The sequence below is a fragment of the Bombina bombina genome, chromosome 10 (genome assembly GCF_027579735.1).
Source record: "Bombina bombina isolate aBomBom1 chromosome 10, aBomBom1.pri, whole genome shotgun sequence".
Lineage (NCBI taxonomy): Eukaryota > Metazoa > Chordata > Amphibia > Anura > Bombinatoridae > Bombina > Bombina bombina.
The window spans coordinates 22,935,564-22,952,146 of record NC_069508.1 but is presented as its reverse complement, the minus strand read 5'-3'; the positions used below and the strand labels follow the sequence as shown (position 1 = coordinate 22,952,146).

Sequence of the window (16,583 nt, the reverse complement as noted above, 5' to 3'; positions counted from 1 at the left end):
ACAGTCACGATTTATCAAGCAGCGGTCATCAGAAAAATGTGCTTTGTTCCCGTGTTAAATTCTGGTAGCGGATTGCTGCCCGCCAGAGGAGAGCTCAGGTGGACAGGGGCAAATATGTACTCTACTGTCCGCCCTTGATTGATAAATGGAGCCCTAAGTCTTCAAAAGTGCTAGTTAGTGACTCTGCATCTTCACACTGGGCACTGTCATTTTGGAATTTAAGTATTTTTGTAGTGTGACAGAAGCTCTGCACATTCACAGGTCAGTGATTGTTGTCTTCTTGACAAGCAGTATCATGCACTTTAGCGTGCTCAAATACAGTGCGTGATCTGTACATTTCTTGTATTGCTGCATTTCTTATTATTCAGTTTATTATATTTATGTAACTCTTCTTTGTTTTGTGCAAGTTAAAGGGACATAATACTCATATGCTAAATCACTTGAAACTGATGCAGTATAACTGTAAAAAGCTGACAGGAAAATATCACCTGAAGATATTTTACCTCACAATTTCCTCAGCTCAGCAGAGTAAGTTCTGTGTAAAAAGTTATACTCGGCTGCTGCCCAGCTGCAGGTAAAAACAAAAAAAAAAATCAAGAAATGAACAGCAGCCAATCAGCATCAGCAGTGCTGAGGTCATGAACTCTTTTACTGTGATCTCATGAGATTTGACTTAACTCTCATGAGATTTCATAGTAAGCTTCCTATACCTGATTGGTGAAATAATGAGAGTTCACGAGGTTCATCCCCTAAGCTGTCCCAGGACAGACATACTAATATGCTGCTTAGAAATCCTTTACAATGGGATGTGGCTACTGAGGAACTTTTCAGGTAAAATATCTTTCTTTTTTACATAGAGATGTTCAGGTGATATTTTCTAGTCAGCTTTTTACAGCTATGATGCATCACTTTCAAGTGTTTAAACATTTGGGTATTATGGCCCTTTAATCCAAAGTTCAAGTCACAGCTGTAAAACAGCGGCTAACATCACTGCTCTGTGAAAGTGCACTGCTTCTGTGAAAGTGCACTGCTTCTGTTACCGGGTGCAGTTGTATGCACACGTACCAAGATGGCAGCACCTAGTATAAATATGCAGATCTTTACCAACTGGCTTCTTAAAATAAAAGAACAGCTTTAGAGAGAGCCGTAGGTACAGAAGGAAAAACAATAGCACAGTGAGGAGTAACCGCGGATGTAGTTGTACCCTACGGTTTAACGTCCCATTAAGCATCTAAACTTACTTGTCCCAGGACTTACAAGGGGCTATTTATTTCCCTTCTCAGTGATAGGAAGTTTACTATGAAATCCCCCAAAATGATGGGTGAAGTTCCACACGATCGCAGTAAAGTGTCCTGCAGCACTTATGATGCTGATTGGCTGATGTTTTTTCACCCTGCAGTAAGAATAGTAACTCTCCCAGATCGCTGACTGCTGAAGAGAGATCTTCCTTTTTTACATAGAGATGTTCATGTGATATTTTTTATCTGCTGCATCACTTTAGTCCTTTAGCAGATGGGAAAGTCCTTGTTGCTGATGGGTAGTAAAGTTACCTGACTAATAATTACCCTGATTGGTAAAATGTAGAAATCATTTTCTAAACCTGGTTCCCAGTAACTAGAGCACAATAAAGCCAACGGTAAGACAAGCATGATACTGAGTCAGTGTTTTCTCGCTGTTGTTCTGGGACTGATCGTTACCAAACAAATTGTTTTGGCAGCTTCTGCAGTCATTTTATTGCCCTGTTTGTAATGGAGGACACTCCTCTTTTATCCTCCTTGTTCCAGTTATGTATTAATGTGTTCAGCAGACTTTACATGATGTGAGCATTCTTTATATCTGTATATGCAATAGTAATCCTCTTAATCTATAATACTTGTAATGTTTAGTGCTAGGCATACAGCATTTGTTTGTTTTCTGTCTGCATGACTATAGATTTATTATTATTTTTTTTTGAACAATTTACCTACACAAATTTGGTGAATACCCAAAATTGAAAATAAATTCTGAAAGGTTAACTTTATATCTCTCAGCTGAAACAAGCTACCTACTACCTTATATATTCAATTAAATGGGCGGAGCTAGAGCAAATTCACATCATCCAGTATAAAATCTCACATAAAACAGGAGAACAATCAACAGGTCCGGCATTTTACTCACACTGAATGGATAATCATCGTTACAGATGGGCAACCTTTGTACCTCATAATGATGAGTAAGGCGAGCAGGACCAAATGAAATGTCACAACACTATAGAGTTTTTGTTGCGTCTTCCTGTATTTACACACACGCACATGTTTATTTTATATCTCTGATGGTTTTGGATAAACCAGGTTTGTCGAGTCCAGGGAGAGATGAATTTTACATCCAGCTGTGCATGTTAGCGCACAACTAGTCTGTGAAAAAGAACAGCACGCGTATGTTGGTACACTGTGATAGCTCCTGTAACCACAATAACAAACCAAAAAAAGATCCAAACAGATGCATTTGTTAAAAAAAACAACAACAAAGTAATAGAATTGATCTTGTTCTTTTTTAGATGCAACAGCACAAGTAACGAGATAAGTGTGATTTAGTATTTATCAAGGTTACAGTGTGTCAATATCCTTCCCATTTAACAGACAGAGCTTATACTGTGTCACTGTGTTGGTGTAACAGACTAGCAAGATGCTTCCATCACTTAATTTATGAACACCCATTTATACTTGTGTGATCTAATTATGATTTTTTTAATGTATGAAATTCTAACAAATCTGGGCAGCCATATTCATGGGAAACTACAATCGTGATGATGAAAATACTAAATGAATTCATAATCAAGGCTTCGGAGTTGAAAGCAGTTTTAAGTGGAGTTGGAGTCAGTAAAAATGTATCAACTCAGATATAAAATCTTAAAATACTGTTTCATGGAGAAATGAAACACAAATTATTTCCATCCAGCATAGTAAAGAGCACTATTTCAACATCTTAAAATATATATTTGTATGCATGAAAAGGAGACATTGGGCCAGATTTCACAAATGCAGCGGACAGAGGTGCACATCTTTTGCCCTTGTCTGCCCCTCATCGCGTTCTCGCATTTATCATTGCACGCAACAGTTCAGTGTTCAGCGCTTCGCAAGCAGGGGCTGTTAGACTCCCTGGTCGGAAAAGTTTGGGGGGGGATTGAGATATGTCACATAACAGGTGGCAAAGGGATTTAAGAAGCAGCGGTCTGATGACCGCTGTTAACTGCAAGTTCGCTCAAGTGAGCCTGCAGCCGGAACTTTTGATAAATCTGGCACTTTAAATCTGTTTGTTTTGAAACTGACAGGTAGTGCACACCGACTTGTAGGAGACAATACACTTGTATCCCTTTCACAGCTCTATTGAATGAACAGAGGCACACCCCACACATATAAGACTAAAATACTTTTTCAGCATCCATTTTTAAGAATACAATATACTTTTCAAACATAACAAAATGCCCTCTAAATTCATTACAGCACTTTACTGTCCATTTAACACTAATCCTGAATTAGCCTCTGACCAGGAGACAATATCGGTTGATGACGTCTAGACACTAGGACTGCACGATTAATCGCGTATGCGATTTTAAACCACGATTAATCGACTCGGTTTTACAACAGCAAGAGTATGCGATTTTTAGCCCCGTCTCATTTGAGTCACCTATGACGTACAGGAGGGCCTCAGACTTGCCGTGCCCGCCTTGCGACATTGAGCCGACTTACCGGGGTGCGCTATGGCTGATGCGGGTTACAGGGAGGGGGTGCGCTATGGCTGATACGGGTTACAGGGAGGGGGTCGACTTACTGGGGTGCGCTGTGCCTGATGCGGGTTACAGGGAGGGGGGCCGACTTACCAGGGAGCGCTATGGCTGCTGCGGGTTACAGGGAGGGGGGTGTGCTGTGGCTGATGCAGGTTACAGGGAGGGGGTTGACTTACCAGGGAGCGCTGTGGCTGATGCGGGTTACAGGGAGGGGGGCTGACTTACCGGGGAGCGCTGTGGCTGATGCGGGTTACAGGGAGGGGGGTGTGCTGTGGCTGATGCGGGTTACAGGGAGGGGGTGCGCTGGGACTTATGTGGGCTGGGGACTGATGGTGGTTACAGGTGGTACTTATGATGTTAAACGGGGTGCTTATTGGGGGGGTTACTGTGGGAGCTGATGGGACTTATGTAGGTTACAGAGTGGCGCTTATGGGGGTTACGGGTGTGCGGGGTTACAGTGGGAGCTGATGGGGCTTATGTAGGTTACAGAGGGGGGCTTATGGGGGTTACATGGAGTGTGGGTTTACAGTGGGAGCTGATGGGGCTTTTGTAGGTTACAGAGGGGGCTTATGGGGGTTACAGGGGGTGCCCCCCCCCCCATATTGCCCAGCCCTACTAGACACTGCAGGGAAGCTGTACAGACAGCATGAATAGCTGGACCAGTGTGTAATAGTCATCTTTTTATAGCCACTAAAAATTGGAAATAAAGAAAAGCTATAAAGTTTAAAGCTACTCATATCAAATTATGTGATTTAAAGGGACACTCAAGTTCAAAATGAACTTTCATGATTTAAATAGGGCATGTCATTTTAAACAACTTTCCATTATACTTTTATCACCAATTGTGCTTTGTTCTTTTGGTATTCTTAGTTGAAAGCTAAGTCTAGGAGGTTCATATGCTAATTTCTTAGACCTTGAAGGCTGCCTCTAATCTGAATGCATTTTGACAGTTTTTCACCACTAGAGGGCGTTAGTTCTTGCGTTTCATATAGATAACATTGAGCTCATGCACGTGAAGTTACCTAGGAGTGAGTACTGATTGGCTAAAATGCAAGTCTGTCAAAAGAACTGAAATAAGGGGGCAGTTTGCAGAAGCATAGATACAAGGTAATTACAGAGGCAAAACCTGTATTATTATGACTGTGATGGTTATGCAAAACTGGGGAATGGGTAATAAAGAGATTATCTATCTTTTAAAACAATAAAAATTCTGGTGTTGACTGTCCCTTTAAATATGATGTTGGTTATGATAATCATTAATTATATGAATGAATAATAGGTAATACTTTGTTGATATATTAAATGTGAAACCTGATGTTTTGTTTTGATAAACTAAGTTCATTTATATTGTTCACGGTTATATCCAAGGTATAACTGTTGTACCCTTTTTTCTGTTTTTTTTTCTCTTCTTTTATGTTTGAATACATTTATTCACTGTGAAAATCCAATAATAATAATAAAAAACATGTTAAAAACATAAAACTACTTAAATAAAATAAAGATTATAAAGCTAAACTGTATTGTGATCATTCAGATGGTGGTGATGAAATGTTTTATGGTACCATTTACTATATAAAGTAAGTTTACCATTTTTATCACATACTGAGCTTTTGTGAAGGTGTTGGAGATAAAAAACAATTTAGGAGTCTGAGTCAGTCAGTAGCCCTGGTTATAATATGTGTGAATGTTAGCTCCTACCTCTGTCAGTTTTGTCTTCATTTATCCTTTGCAAATTAACAACGTTTTGGATTATAATTTCAGAATCCAGCAAATGATGAAAGTGATTTGCGAACAAGAAGAGAAGCAGACGGCACCGGCGTCTTTACTCTTAGCTGTTGTAGAATCAGATTCAACGATCGTTTATTACAAACTGACTGACGGTTTTGTGATGCCAGATCCGCCTGATTTTGTAGAAGATATAGACAATAAGCAGTGGAGAAAGAAGAGAGTGAGACTTTTAAGATAAATGGAACCGTCTGGCGCATAGCATTGTAGCTTAATGCATTCTAGAGTGATCGCACATCACTGGATCGTCTGCTGGTTGCCTGAATACACTGTCCCTTTAAAGGGACGATATACTGTAAAAATGTATTTACAGTTAGCTGCAGAGTATAAAATGTATGAGAAAACTAGTTTTCAGGTTTGTGTATATAAAATAGTTGATTTTGTGCTTTGAAACCACAGCCTACTACAATGGGTTGAGCTTGCAGGTAAAATTAAATCTAATTGTTATCACTTTGTGTACACACACATGCTTCTTTATCTTCTGTCTGTAAACCAAAGGCCAATACTTGGAGAGAACAATGGAAAATTATCATTTTATTATTTACCTCTCCTACACCTCACTGGGAGTGTAATTTCTTATGCTTGCAGTGTTTACACAATCTCTGAGCTCTCAGAAGCTTCAGAATATTCACATGCCAAAATAGGGGTAAATTAGCTACTTGTAAACAATTTAATACACTCCAGCAGGTGAAATGGATCATTAGGAATACATTAAAGGGGAGACATTTTTTTTTATAAACTGTCCCTTTAAGAGCTTGCCATCTTTTTCTATGTAAATGCATTTGACCCCTTATCTATCAGAGAGATACAAGTTAATATGCAATGCACTACAACCCAAGGGTTCTATTCTCTTACATTTATAGATGCACTGTATTGTGATGCTTACGTTTAATCCAGAGCCAATGCACTGTGTGCTGGGGAAGGAGTAAGGGTAAAAAGGAGACGAGAATTATGCAGGTTTGTTTTTCTACTTCTGCTCTGGGTAAGAATATGGGGGCATCAAGGAAAACCTCTGTACCCTTCTGGCGTTAGTCTCCAACACGCACAAAAACGTATGGACTTCCTAGCAATCTTGTCGTGATAGAACACTGAATTTATTAGTGATTATTGTCAGGTCTTGAGGAATAATACACTACCATGGCAATGTATAAACTTCCCTGTGTTGCTTTTTATTTTAAATAAATATTTAACTAACAATATTTCATTTTTAAGTGTGACCTGGATTACGCTCCTTCTAAAGGAATTGTTTTTATAACATTCAGTTCTGCACTATACTTTGCATTGTTTCCTGTGTAAGAGAGGAATCATTGAAACACATCTGATAAGCTGACTTTGCACATCTCATTTTAGGAACAGAATAGATTCACTCAGGCAGACACGGAAATATTTTCAGCCTGGATTCATGTTGGTGCATAACTGATACTGCAGTATGCTTATTAATTGGCTGATAGGGATGACAACTACAAATGTATTGGTGAACTGGAATAACCTTCCACAAGCAGATGTATTGGGTACTTGAACGTATTCTAAAAACTACAGCAGTGTAAAATGTCTTATAGATGCTATAGTGACAAGTTTATGTAAAAGGCTTCATAGAATGAACACAAACTGATATCTGAGTCTATATTGTTCCTAGTGTGCCATTATTTTAATGGAAACTGATGATGATATGCACCAGACGTGTCTCAGAAAATATCTTTACTAGTAGTTTCACTGGTGCTTCAAAATCATTAATTAAATACCTAAAGAAAGTCACTGGAAACCTCTGTGATGCTTCATCAGCTACCAGCATTCTAGTTGTATATAGAAAAAAGTATATACTTTTGTTCTCTTCTGTAGCATAACTCATGAAACACTATGGGGCCTATCTATCAAGCTCCGAATGGAGCTTGATGCCCTGTGTTTCTGGCGAGTCTGCAGGCTCGCCACAAACAGCAGTTATGAAGCAGCGGTCACAAAGACCGCTGCTCCATAACCTGTCCGCCTGCTCTGACATCGCCGGAAATCAACCCGATCGGCCGCGAGTCTGCAGGGGGCGGCGTTGCACCAGCAGCTCTTGTGAGCTGCTGGTGCAATGCTGAATACAGCGAGCATATTGCTCGCCGTATTCAGCGAGGTCTGGCGGACCTGAACCGCACTGTCGGATCAGGCCCGCCAGATCTTGATAAATAGGGGCCTATGTATCCCAAATCTACAAAACCATGTAAATCTGGTAGATCAAGGATGATAAAACAAATCTGATAATGAAAACACAATTTGTAACTGTACCTAAAATATCTAAATATTTAATACCTAGATTAAAAATGTGTATATATGATTTAAATGTAACACCATTTTGTTATTTAAAGTATATAAAAAATAATGTAATTGTTTTCCGTGCAAAATATAACAAAATCCAGCACCACAGTATCTTATAGTTTCACAAAACAGAATAGAGCTTATTCTGCAGACAGTATGCTCACATTTAGATGAATTCTATACACCAGGCACACAAGCAGAACTTCTGTAAGCTTTTGCTCAGTGTTAGATCTAATTTGCCAGTTGTAATCTAGTATTTCTCAGTGGCAGCACTTAGCTATATGCAGTACTGCTAGTGCTAAACATCAGCATGTTAGGCAACTGAATTACCTATCACGTGGGAACCCTCATCGCTAGCATTTAGCGCAGTAAGAATATTACTGCTACAGTCCTGAAACTATCAGCTCATTCCATCACTTGGATATTATTCATGTATTTGCCCAAAATGTGTTCACACCATGAAAGCTCTGATACCGCTGCATGTAGTGCAAGGTTGGACAACCAGAAAAAAACACACAAAACAACAAGTTTACCCTGGCTCTGGGTTAACCACGGATATGTCTATTTTAGTTTTATCAGGTCTTTGAAGTTTAAATCCCAATAGATTTAGAAACTAAGTTATGGCTGTGTCTAGCACCTAAAATATATTGTTTTACATATAGTTATTTAAATGGATGTCCGTATTTAAAGTGACACTCAAGTCAAAATTAAACTTTCATGATTCAGATAGAGCATCAGTTTTAAACAACTTTCCAATTTACTTCCATTAACAAAATGTGCAGTCTTTTTATATTTACACTTTTTAAAGTCACCAGCTCCTACTGAGCATGTGCAAGTATTCACAGAATATACATATATGCATTTGTGATTGGCTGATGGCTGCCACATGGTATGTGTATGCATTTGTGATTGGCTGATGGCTGTCACATGGTATGTGTATGCATTTTTGATTGGCTGATGGCTGTCACATGGTATGTGTATGCATTTGTGATTGGCTGATGGCTGTCACATGGTATATGTATGCATTTGTGATTGGCTGATGGCTGTCGCATGATACTGGGGGAGTGGAAATAGACATAACTTTTAAAATTGTCAGAAAAAAAATCTATTTGAAGTTCAGACTAATGGGCCGATTTAACATTTGTAGGATGGACATGATCTGCTGTAGCGAATCATGTCCGTCCAACATCGATAAATGCCAACAGCATACTCTGTCGGCATTTATCATTGCACAAGCATTTCTCGTGAAATGCTTGTGCAATACCGCCCCTGCACATTTACGGCAAATCGACCGCTAGCAGGGGGTGTCAATCAACCCAATCGTATCCGATCGGGATGATTGCTGTCAGCCGCCTCAGAGGTGGTGGACGAGTTAAAGAGCAGTGGTCTTATGACCACTGCTTCGTAACTTATGTTTCCGACAAGCTGAAGGCTCCCGCAGAAACTGCTGCATTCGCTGCACAATAAATCAGCCCTGATGTGCTATTGCTTTGTGTTTTTATCATGCATTTGTCGATCATGCACATATACTGTGTTTACTGGTTCTTTAAGTTTATTTAGTAATGCAAAGCTAAAGCTTAAAGCAGGCAATTGTAAATCTGCTTTCTCTGCCTCATAATCAAGTCTGTCGCTCATCACTTAGTGCTGTGTCAGAATACAGCATTTCTTCTCAAGAAAATATCAGACATCTATAGTGAGATTCTGTGTTGACACACATTATGTCGTGTAACAGGAAAAAGATGCTGACTGCCATTACATGTATGTAAGGACATATAGCAAAGACAACTAAATTAAAATGATGGTAAACTGTGCCTATAGTAATGCTTCCATTGCAATAATATGCCTGCCCACTGGGATGAACGTTTTTTGTTTTTTTTTCCGTTCCAATGAACAGCCAATCAGTGTGTGTGTCATATGACACTCTTGAAGTCCAGCCCTTTTAAAGCCTTTAGGAAGCCTATGTAGAGAGTGGGTGCGACTGCGCTCTATGTCACAGCCCAGCCAAAATAGGAAATGAAAGGGGGCTGAGGAATGGAAGATATCAAGTAAGATTATATATCTTGTATTATAAAATATATATAAACTTTAAAAAAAAATTATGCGGTATTGCTTGTACTAATATATTTTACATTGCAACATTCTTAGTCTGAAATTTGCCATCACTTTAAGTCAAAGTTGAATGTTTCCCGATCACTCTGGCTATAGAAAACGCTCATATAAAGTAAATGGATCTAAACTGACTACAAACACAGAAAAAAAATAGTTTGTACTTTGATCTTCCAGGGTTTTCTATAACCTCAAAGACTGTAGATGATAAATCTTGTTTAAGGCTATTCCTGTCTGAACACAGGTGAGAAAACTTGTGCTTTAGACAATTACCTTTTCTCTCTTAGTAATATCCTAAAAAATCTGCTCTTTCTACAGACCCTGAGGCTAAACACTGGACATACCTGACACAGGGAAACACAACTTCTCCTGAAATTTCTTTCAATTTTGCCTTGAGTATAGAACATAAATCCTCTCTAGATCCCTTTAAAAATTTCAAGCTGATTTAATCTTGTAGTGTTCTCCCCAGAGCCTTTTTAGTGGTTTGCACCTCCTGGCTGATGTCACTGACCGGTGACACCCAGCTAAAAATAAGCTGAAATGAGCTAATATTACAGTTTGTCAGTGTTTGCTGCTCAAACAATATATTTATTCATTTTAAATAATGCAGTTAATTGTGCTTTGGATAACAGAAAATGGTAGAATATTAAAAACTATTTCACTGCCCTCACCCAGATACTTTATAATCCCACCTGGTTGGGAAAATTGTATAAACATTATACGTTTACTGTATTATCTGCCATGATATTGTAAATAAAGACCATTTTTAAATAATGGATTTGAGAAATTGACATCTTATTGTAAATAAATGTTTTGTTATTGAAAACCTCTCTTTCCTGTTCAGACATCTGTACGTTCCTCTGGGTTACACTGTGCGTTCCTCTGGGTTACACTGTACGTTCCTCTGGGTTACACTGTGCGTTCCTCTGGGTTACACTGTGCGTTCCTCTGGGTTACACTGTGCGTTCCTCTGGGTTACACTGTGCGTTCCTCTGGGTTACACTGTGCGTTCCTCTGGGTTACACTGTACGTTCCTCTGGGTTACACTGTGCGTTCCTCTGGGTTACACTGCGCGTTCCTCTGGGTTACACTGCGCGTTCCTCTGGGTTACACTGCGCGTTCCTCTGGGTTACACTGCACGTTCCTCTGGGTTACACTGCGCGTTCCTCTGGGTTACACTGCGCGTTCCTCTGGGTTACACTGTGCGTTCCTCTGGGTTACACTGTGCGTTCCTCTGGGTTACACTGTGCGTTCCTCTGGGTCACACTGCGCGTTCCTCTGGGTCACACTGCGCGTTCCTCTGGGTTACACTGCGCGTTCCTCTGGGTTACACTGCGCGTTCCTCTGGGTTACACTGTACGTTCCTCTGGGTTACACTGTGCGTTCCTCTGGGTTACACTGTGCGTTCCTCTGGGTTACACTGTGCGTTCCTCTGGGTTACACTGTGCGTTCCTCTGGGTTACACTGTGCGTTCCTCTGGGTTACACTGTGCGTTCCTCTGGGTTACACTGCGCGTTCCTCTGGGTTACACTGCGCGTTCCTCTGGGTTACACTGCGCGTTCCTCTGGGTTACACTGCGCATTCCTCTGGGTTGTTCCTCTGTGTTACACTGCGCATTCCTCTGGGTTGTTCCTCTGGGTTACACTGTACGTTCCTCTGGGTTACACTGTGCGTTACACTGTGCGTTCCTCTGGGTTACACTGTACGTTCCTCTGGGTTACACTGCGCGTTCCTCTGGGTTACACTGCGCGTTCCTCTGGGTTACACTGCGCGTTCCTCTGGGTTACACTGCGCGTTCCTCTGGGTTACACTGCGCGTTCCTCTGGGTTACACTGCGCATTCCTCTGGGTTGTTCCTCTGGGTTACACTGCGCATTCCTCTGGGTTGTTCCTCTGGGTTACACTGTACGTTCCTCTGGGTTACACTGTGCGTTACACTGTGCGTTCCTCTGGGTTACACTGCGCGTTCCTCTGGGTTACACTGCGCGTTCCTCTGGGTTACACTGCGCGTTCCTCTGGGTTACACTGCGCGTTCCTCTGGGTTACACTGCGCGTTCCTCTGGGTTACACTGCACGTTCCTCTGAGTTACACTGCGCGTTCCTCTGGGTTACACTGCGCGTTCCTCTAGGTTACACTGCACGTTCCTCTGGGTTACACTGCGCGTTCCTCTAGGTTACACTGCGCGTTCCTCTGGGTTACACTGCGCGTTCCTCTGGCTTACACTGCGCGTTCCTCTGGGTTACACTGTGCGTTCCTCTGGGTTACACTGCACGTTCCTCTGGGTTACACATGTCTATTCATCACTCCTTGTACCGATTCTCAGTGTGTATTATTGTATTATAAAATAAACAGATCTACCAGTGCCATCTTCTGTAGATAAATATACCTAGTGTACTAGACATTTATTTTAAACAATTCTTTCTGATTTTTCGGTCATTGCATTTTATTCATTTTTACTTTTTGAACAATGACCTTTTTAAAGGAATATTTCCCAAGTGTAGATTCCTTTTTTAAAGGTAGAAAAAAGTTAATTCATTGCTCCTGTGGGATAATAAAGCTACAGTTCATATTTAAAGGGGTATGAAACACATTTTTAATTTGTGATTCAGGCAGGGCATACAATTTCTAAAACATTTCCAGTTTACTTTTGATTTTCAAATTTGCTTCATCATTATGTTATTCTTTGTTGAAGAGATACCTAGATAGTCATCTGGAGCACTATACGGCAGGAAATAGGGCCGCTATCTAGTGCTCTTGCAAATGGATAATATTCTTACACGTGCCTGCTCTTGAGCTTTTCAACAAAAGATACCAAGAAAACAAAGGAAATTTGATAACATGTAAATTACACATTTGTTTAAAATTACATGTTCTGTCTGAAACTTGAGGGGGAAAAAGGGGCTTTATGTCCCTTAAATCTAATCTAAGAAATATGTTTTGTACACTGATGCATGTAGATTTCATCCAAGTATGTTTTCCCAATAATATTAATTTACAGGGCCATTTAACTCAACGGTCAATCTCCCTTTATAATGTTTCAGGAAAATAAAACAACATTGCAATAACTGTACAATTTTTTTATTTTTTTTATTTTTAGAAAAGCCTGAAAATTTGCCTTTTGTGCTTCCCCATCATACTAAAGTACTCGGAAATGTAACTGAGCCTGTAGCATTCTGTGATTGGTTAACTCACGGCACAAGCTTATTTACATCTGTCCTTGAATACCACAGGAAGATGGATTCCACCAAGCTTTTTAATGGGTGTATCCTTGAACTGCCCCTGGTTTGCAAAACCTTGTAAATTGTGCTAACAAAAAATGACGTTAAATGATTGTAATTTATTTATTTTATACTTTAGTGCTTAATAGCTAACATATGATGTGAGTTTAAGGTACAATAACAGATGGAAATAAGAGACATCACTTTATGTAATAGGGACAGAAGCTAATGTGTTTCTCTGCCCAGTGGGAGATGCGCACATTCCGTACCTGTTCTAACACGGGACAACAATGGCTACGATTATGTGAATATTAACAAGAAGAAGCGCGCGACCTTTACACTGACGAGGTCAAGTCACCTGATTACCTCCCAGCATCCGGATTTGTTCTGCTCACCCCAAGGACAGAGATATTTCACATTCCTCATTCATTTGTTACTTTTACAATTTAAATTGACTTAGTTCATTTAGTTTCTAATTTTTAAATATCTTATATACATTTATATAAAAAACAACTAATCTATTGTATAAATTCAGAATATTTCTTACAAGGATACTTAGCCACTAATATTGTTAGCTCTTAAATAAACTTTATTTATAATGATGTGGTTTTACTTTATTACGTATTATAGTGGAATTTGACCCGTGCCCCAATAGCAATTATTTACAAAAGATAGCATCTGAATGTGAAGTTTTACAGTAAGGTAAGACAAGGAGGCCATTTTTGTGTGTCTTTTTCAGCATCTATTGCACTACATACATATAACCCTTGTGTTTCCGCAGTGGGGCCCTCCAGCTCTCTATGTGGCCCCTACTTTTCCATCTTACACCATTATTCTCTCCAAATCTGCAACACAAATCATTTTCCTCTTCTCTGCTACTAACGTAAAGATTTATGATAACCGCGTTATAACGATTTAATTAAAGTAAAACAGCCTATTCTCACAATATCTCTTAAAGGGATACTGAACCCAAATTTTTTCTTTTGTGATTCAGACAGAGCAGCAACTTTAAGCAACGTTCTAATTTACTCCTATTATCAATTTTTCTTCGTTCTCTTGCTATCTTTATTTGAAAAAGAATGTCTAGAACCCTGGACAGCACTTGTTTATTGGTGGATGAATTTATCCATCAATCAGCAAGAACAACCCAGGTTGTTCATCAAAAATGGGCCGGCATCTAAACTTACATTCTTGCTTTTCAAATAAAAATACCAAGAGAATGAAGAACATTTGATAATAGGAGTAAATTAGAAAGTTGCTTAAAATTGCATGCTCTATCTGAATCACAAAAGAAAAAAATTGGGTTCAGTGTCCGTTTAAGCACTCTTATCAAACATAAACAGACGGAGCCCTCAAGCAGTTTTATTCTGTCAACTTATTAAGCAAAACCTAGTATGTGTCAGGGTTAGTGCCTGGGTTCTTCTACGTTTCTACTCTTTGCAGGTCACATGTTCTTGATCACATGATCTCACACCAATGAGAAAAGGGGATAGTACAAAAACTCTTTTCAATGCAATATTCAAACCCCAGCTGAATAAAGTGCCATTGTGAGATTAGAAATACGAGTGCTTGTTTTGTTAACCATGTTAGTGATCTGAGCAACACTTAGGGCTCCATGTACTAAGCAGTCAGCGAGCTACCCACAACAAATCTCGCGTCAAAATTCGCAAACTGATATGTACAAAGCCGTCAATTATGTTAAAACTCGCATCTTTAAAATTGCGAGCGTACTTATCCGCCAAACCTCGCTACCGCTCCATTTTTCACTGTAATTAGACACATTTGACCACCAACTCGCCAAAAACGAATGTACTAAAAAATCTATTTGTCCGCTCGCTACAATTTCCGCTCCCACCTCGTTATTTTTGCCTCGCCACCTTTTAGGTGGCGGGCAAGGTACAAAACAATAGGAAAGTCAATCTAGACGCCAGTCTAGACATATATAAAAGGCAGTAATATCAGCATTGTACAGCATAACTGGCGTCTAATTTGTCTCTCATTTCCATGTACATAAATTGCGCCAAATTTGTCGACTGTAATTAAAGAGTAATCTATATTTTAAATTTGTATTGTATAGTTGTCAATCTTTATAATTATTTTTATATTAATATTTATATATTATCAGATCCAGATGAAGCCATATCCAAATTGTAAATAAATATTACAAAAATAACGCTGTTATCACTCTTCAAAAAATTTAGAACAATAATAAAGTTGTTTAGATAAGTTGAACTTTTATAGGAGCAAAATTCTATTCCCGCGACTACTATGATGTTCGTGACACCTTGCATGTCACGTGTTAATAATTGGCCAGACAATTCAACTGAAAGTTAAAAGTACATCAGCTTAGTCGCGGCGAGCGAGACGTCAAATTTATCAATAATCCGCCACTGCTCGCGGCGGGCTAGACTTGTCTATTTATTGGGGGATTATTAGTACATAGTGACAGCGGACACCATTTCTCCCGCGGCGAGTAACGGCGAGTTTATCCGCGTCTAAAATGACGGATGAATTGACGGCTTAGTACATGGAGCCCTTAATTATATTGAGTATAACATTCTGCAAGATCTTGTGAAGTCCTCATTACAGTCATCAGAGGTTATAAGGACATCAGGAGGCCACGCTGCTTTATATGGGTTGGCATGATCAGTAAGGTGCTGATGTCTGAACAATCATGTTCTCCTTGAGAATGTTCAGGTCTTTTCAATATTCAAAGTTGTTTGAAGGAAACTTTCTGTCCACCTAAATGTGTTTTACCTGCTCCTTTAACAAACACTAAACACAAAATTAAACTTTCCAATTAACTTTCATAATAAAAATGTGCACAATATTTCAATATGCACACTTTCTGAGACACCAGCTCCTACTGAGCATGTGCCAGTGTTCACAGTATATTAGTATATGCATTTTGTGATTGGCTGATGGCTGTCACGTGATACAATGGGAAGGAGAGTTGAACTAATTTTGAATTTATCAGAATAGAAATGTACTGCTTATTTGAAATTCAGACTATGGGCTAAGTGTCGAGCCAACATGATTCGCTTGCTGGACATCGCTAAATGCAGACAGCATACACTGCCCCCTGCTCACTGGCAGCCAATTGGCCGCAAGCAGTGGCTGTCAATCATCACAGATCATATCGGATAGGGATATATTATGGTTAAGGAGCAGCGGTCTTATGACCACTGCTTCTTATCTTTGGTTTCAGACAAGACTGACATGATGGCCTCCAAAGCAGCATCCGTTGATTGATAAATGGAGCCCTACGTGCTTTTGCGTTGTCTTTTTATTATGTGTTAATTATTACTGTTTATTAATTCTACTGTGTTTAAAGGGACAGTCTACACCAGAATTGTTGTTTTAAAAGATAGATAATCCCTTAATTACCCATTCCCCAGTTTTGCATAACC

The 16,583-nt window shown here is 39.6% G+C and overlaps 2 protein-coding genes across 2 annotated transcripts in view; both read left to right on the top strand.

Annotated features, from left to right (window-relative positions):
* The window catches only part of TSEN15 (tRNA splicing endonuclease subunit 15), a 22,085-nt gene extending 15,335 nt beyond the window's left edge, over positions 1-6,750 (top strand). Inside the window, exon 4 of the mRNA XM_053693853.1 lies at positions 5,528-6,750. Coding sequence (XP_053549828.1) covers positions 5,528-5,732 — 205 coding nt within the window. The 3' untranslated portion in view covers positions 5,733-6,750. The remainder of the gene's footprint in view (positions 1-5,527) is intronic.
* C10H1orf21 (chromosome 10 C1orf21 homolog) overlaps positions 1-16,583 on the top strand; it is a gene marked incomplete in the record, with an annotated part of 295,563 nt that overhangs the window by 9,668 nt on the left and 269,312 nt on the right.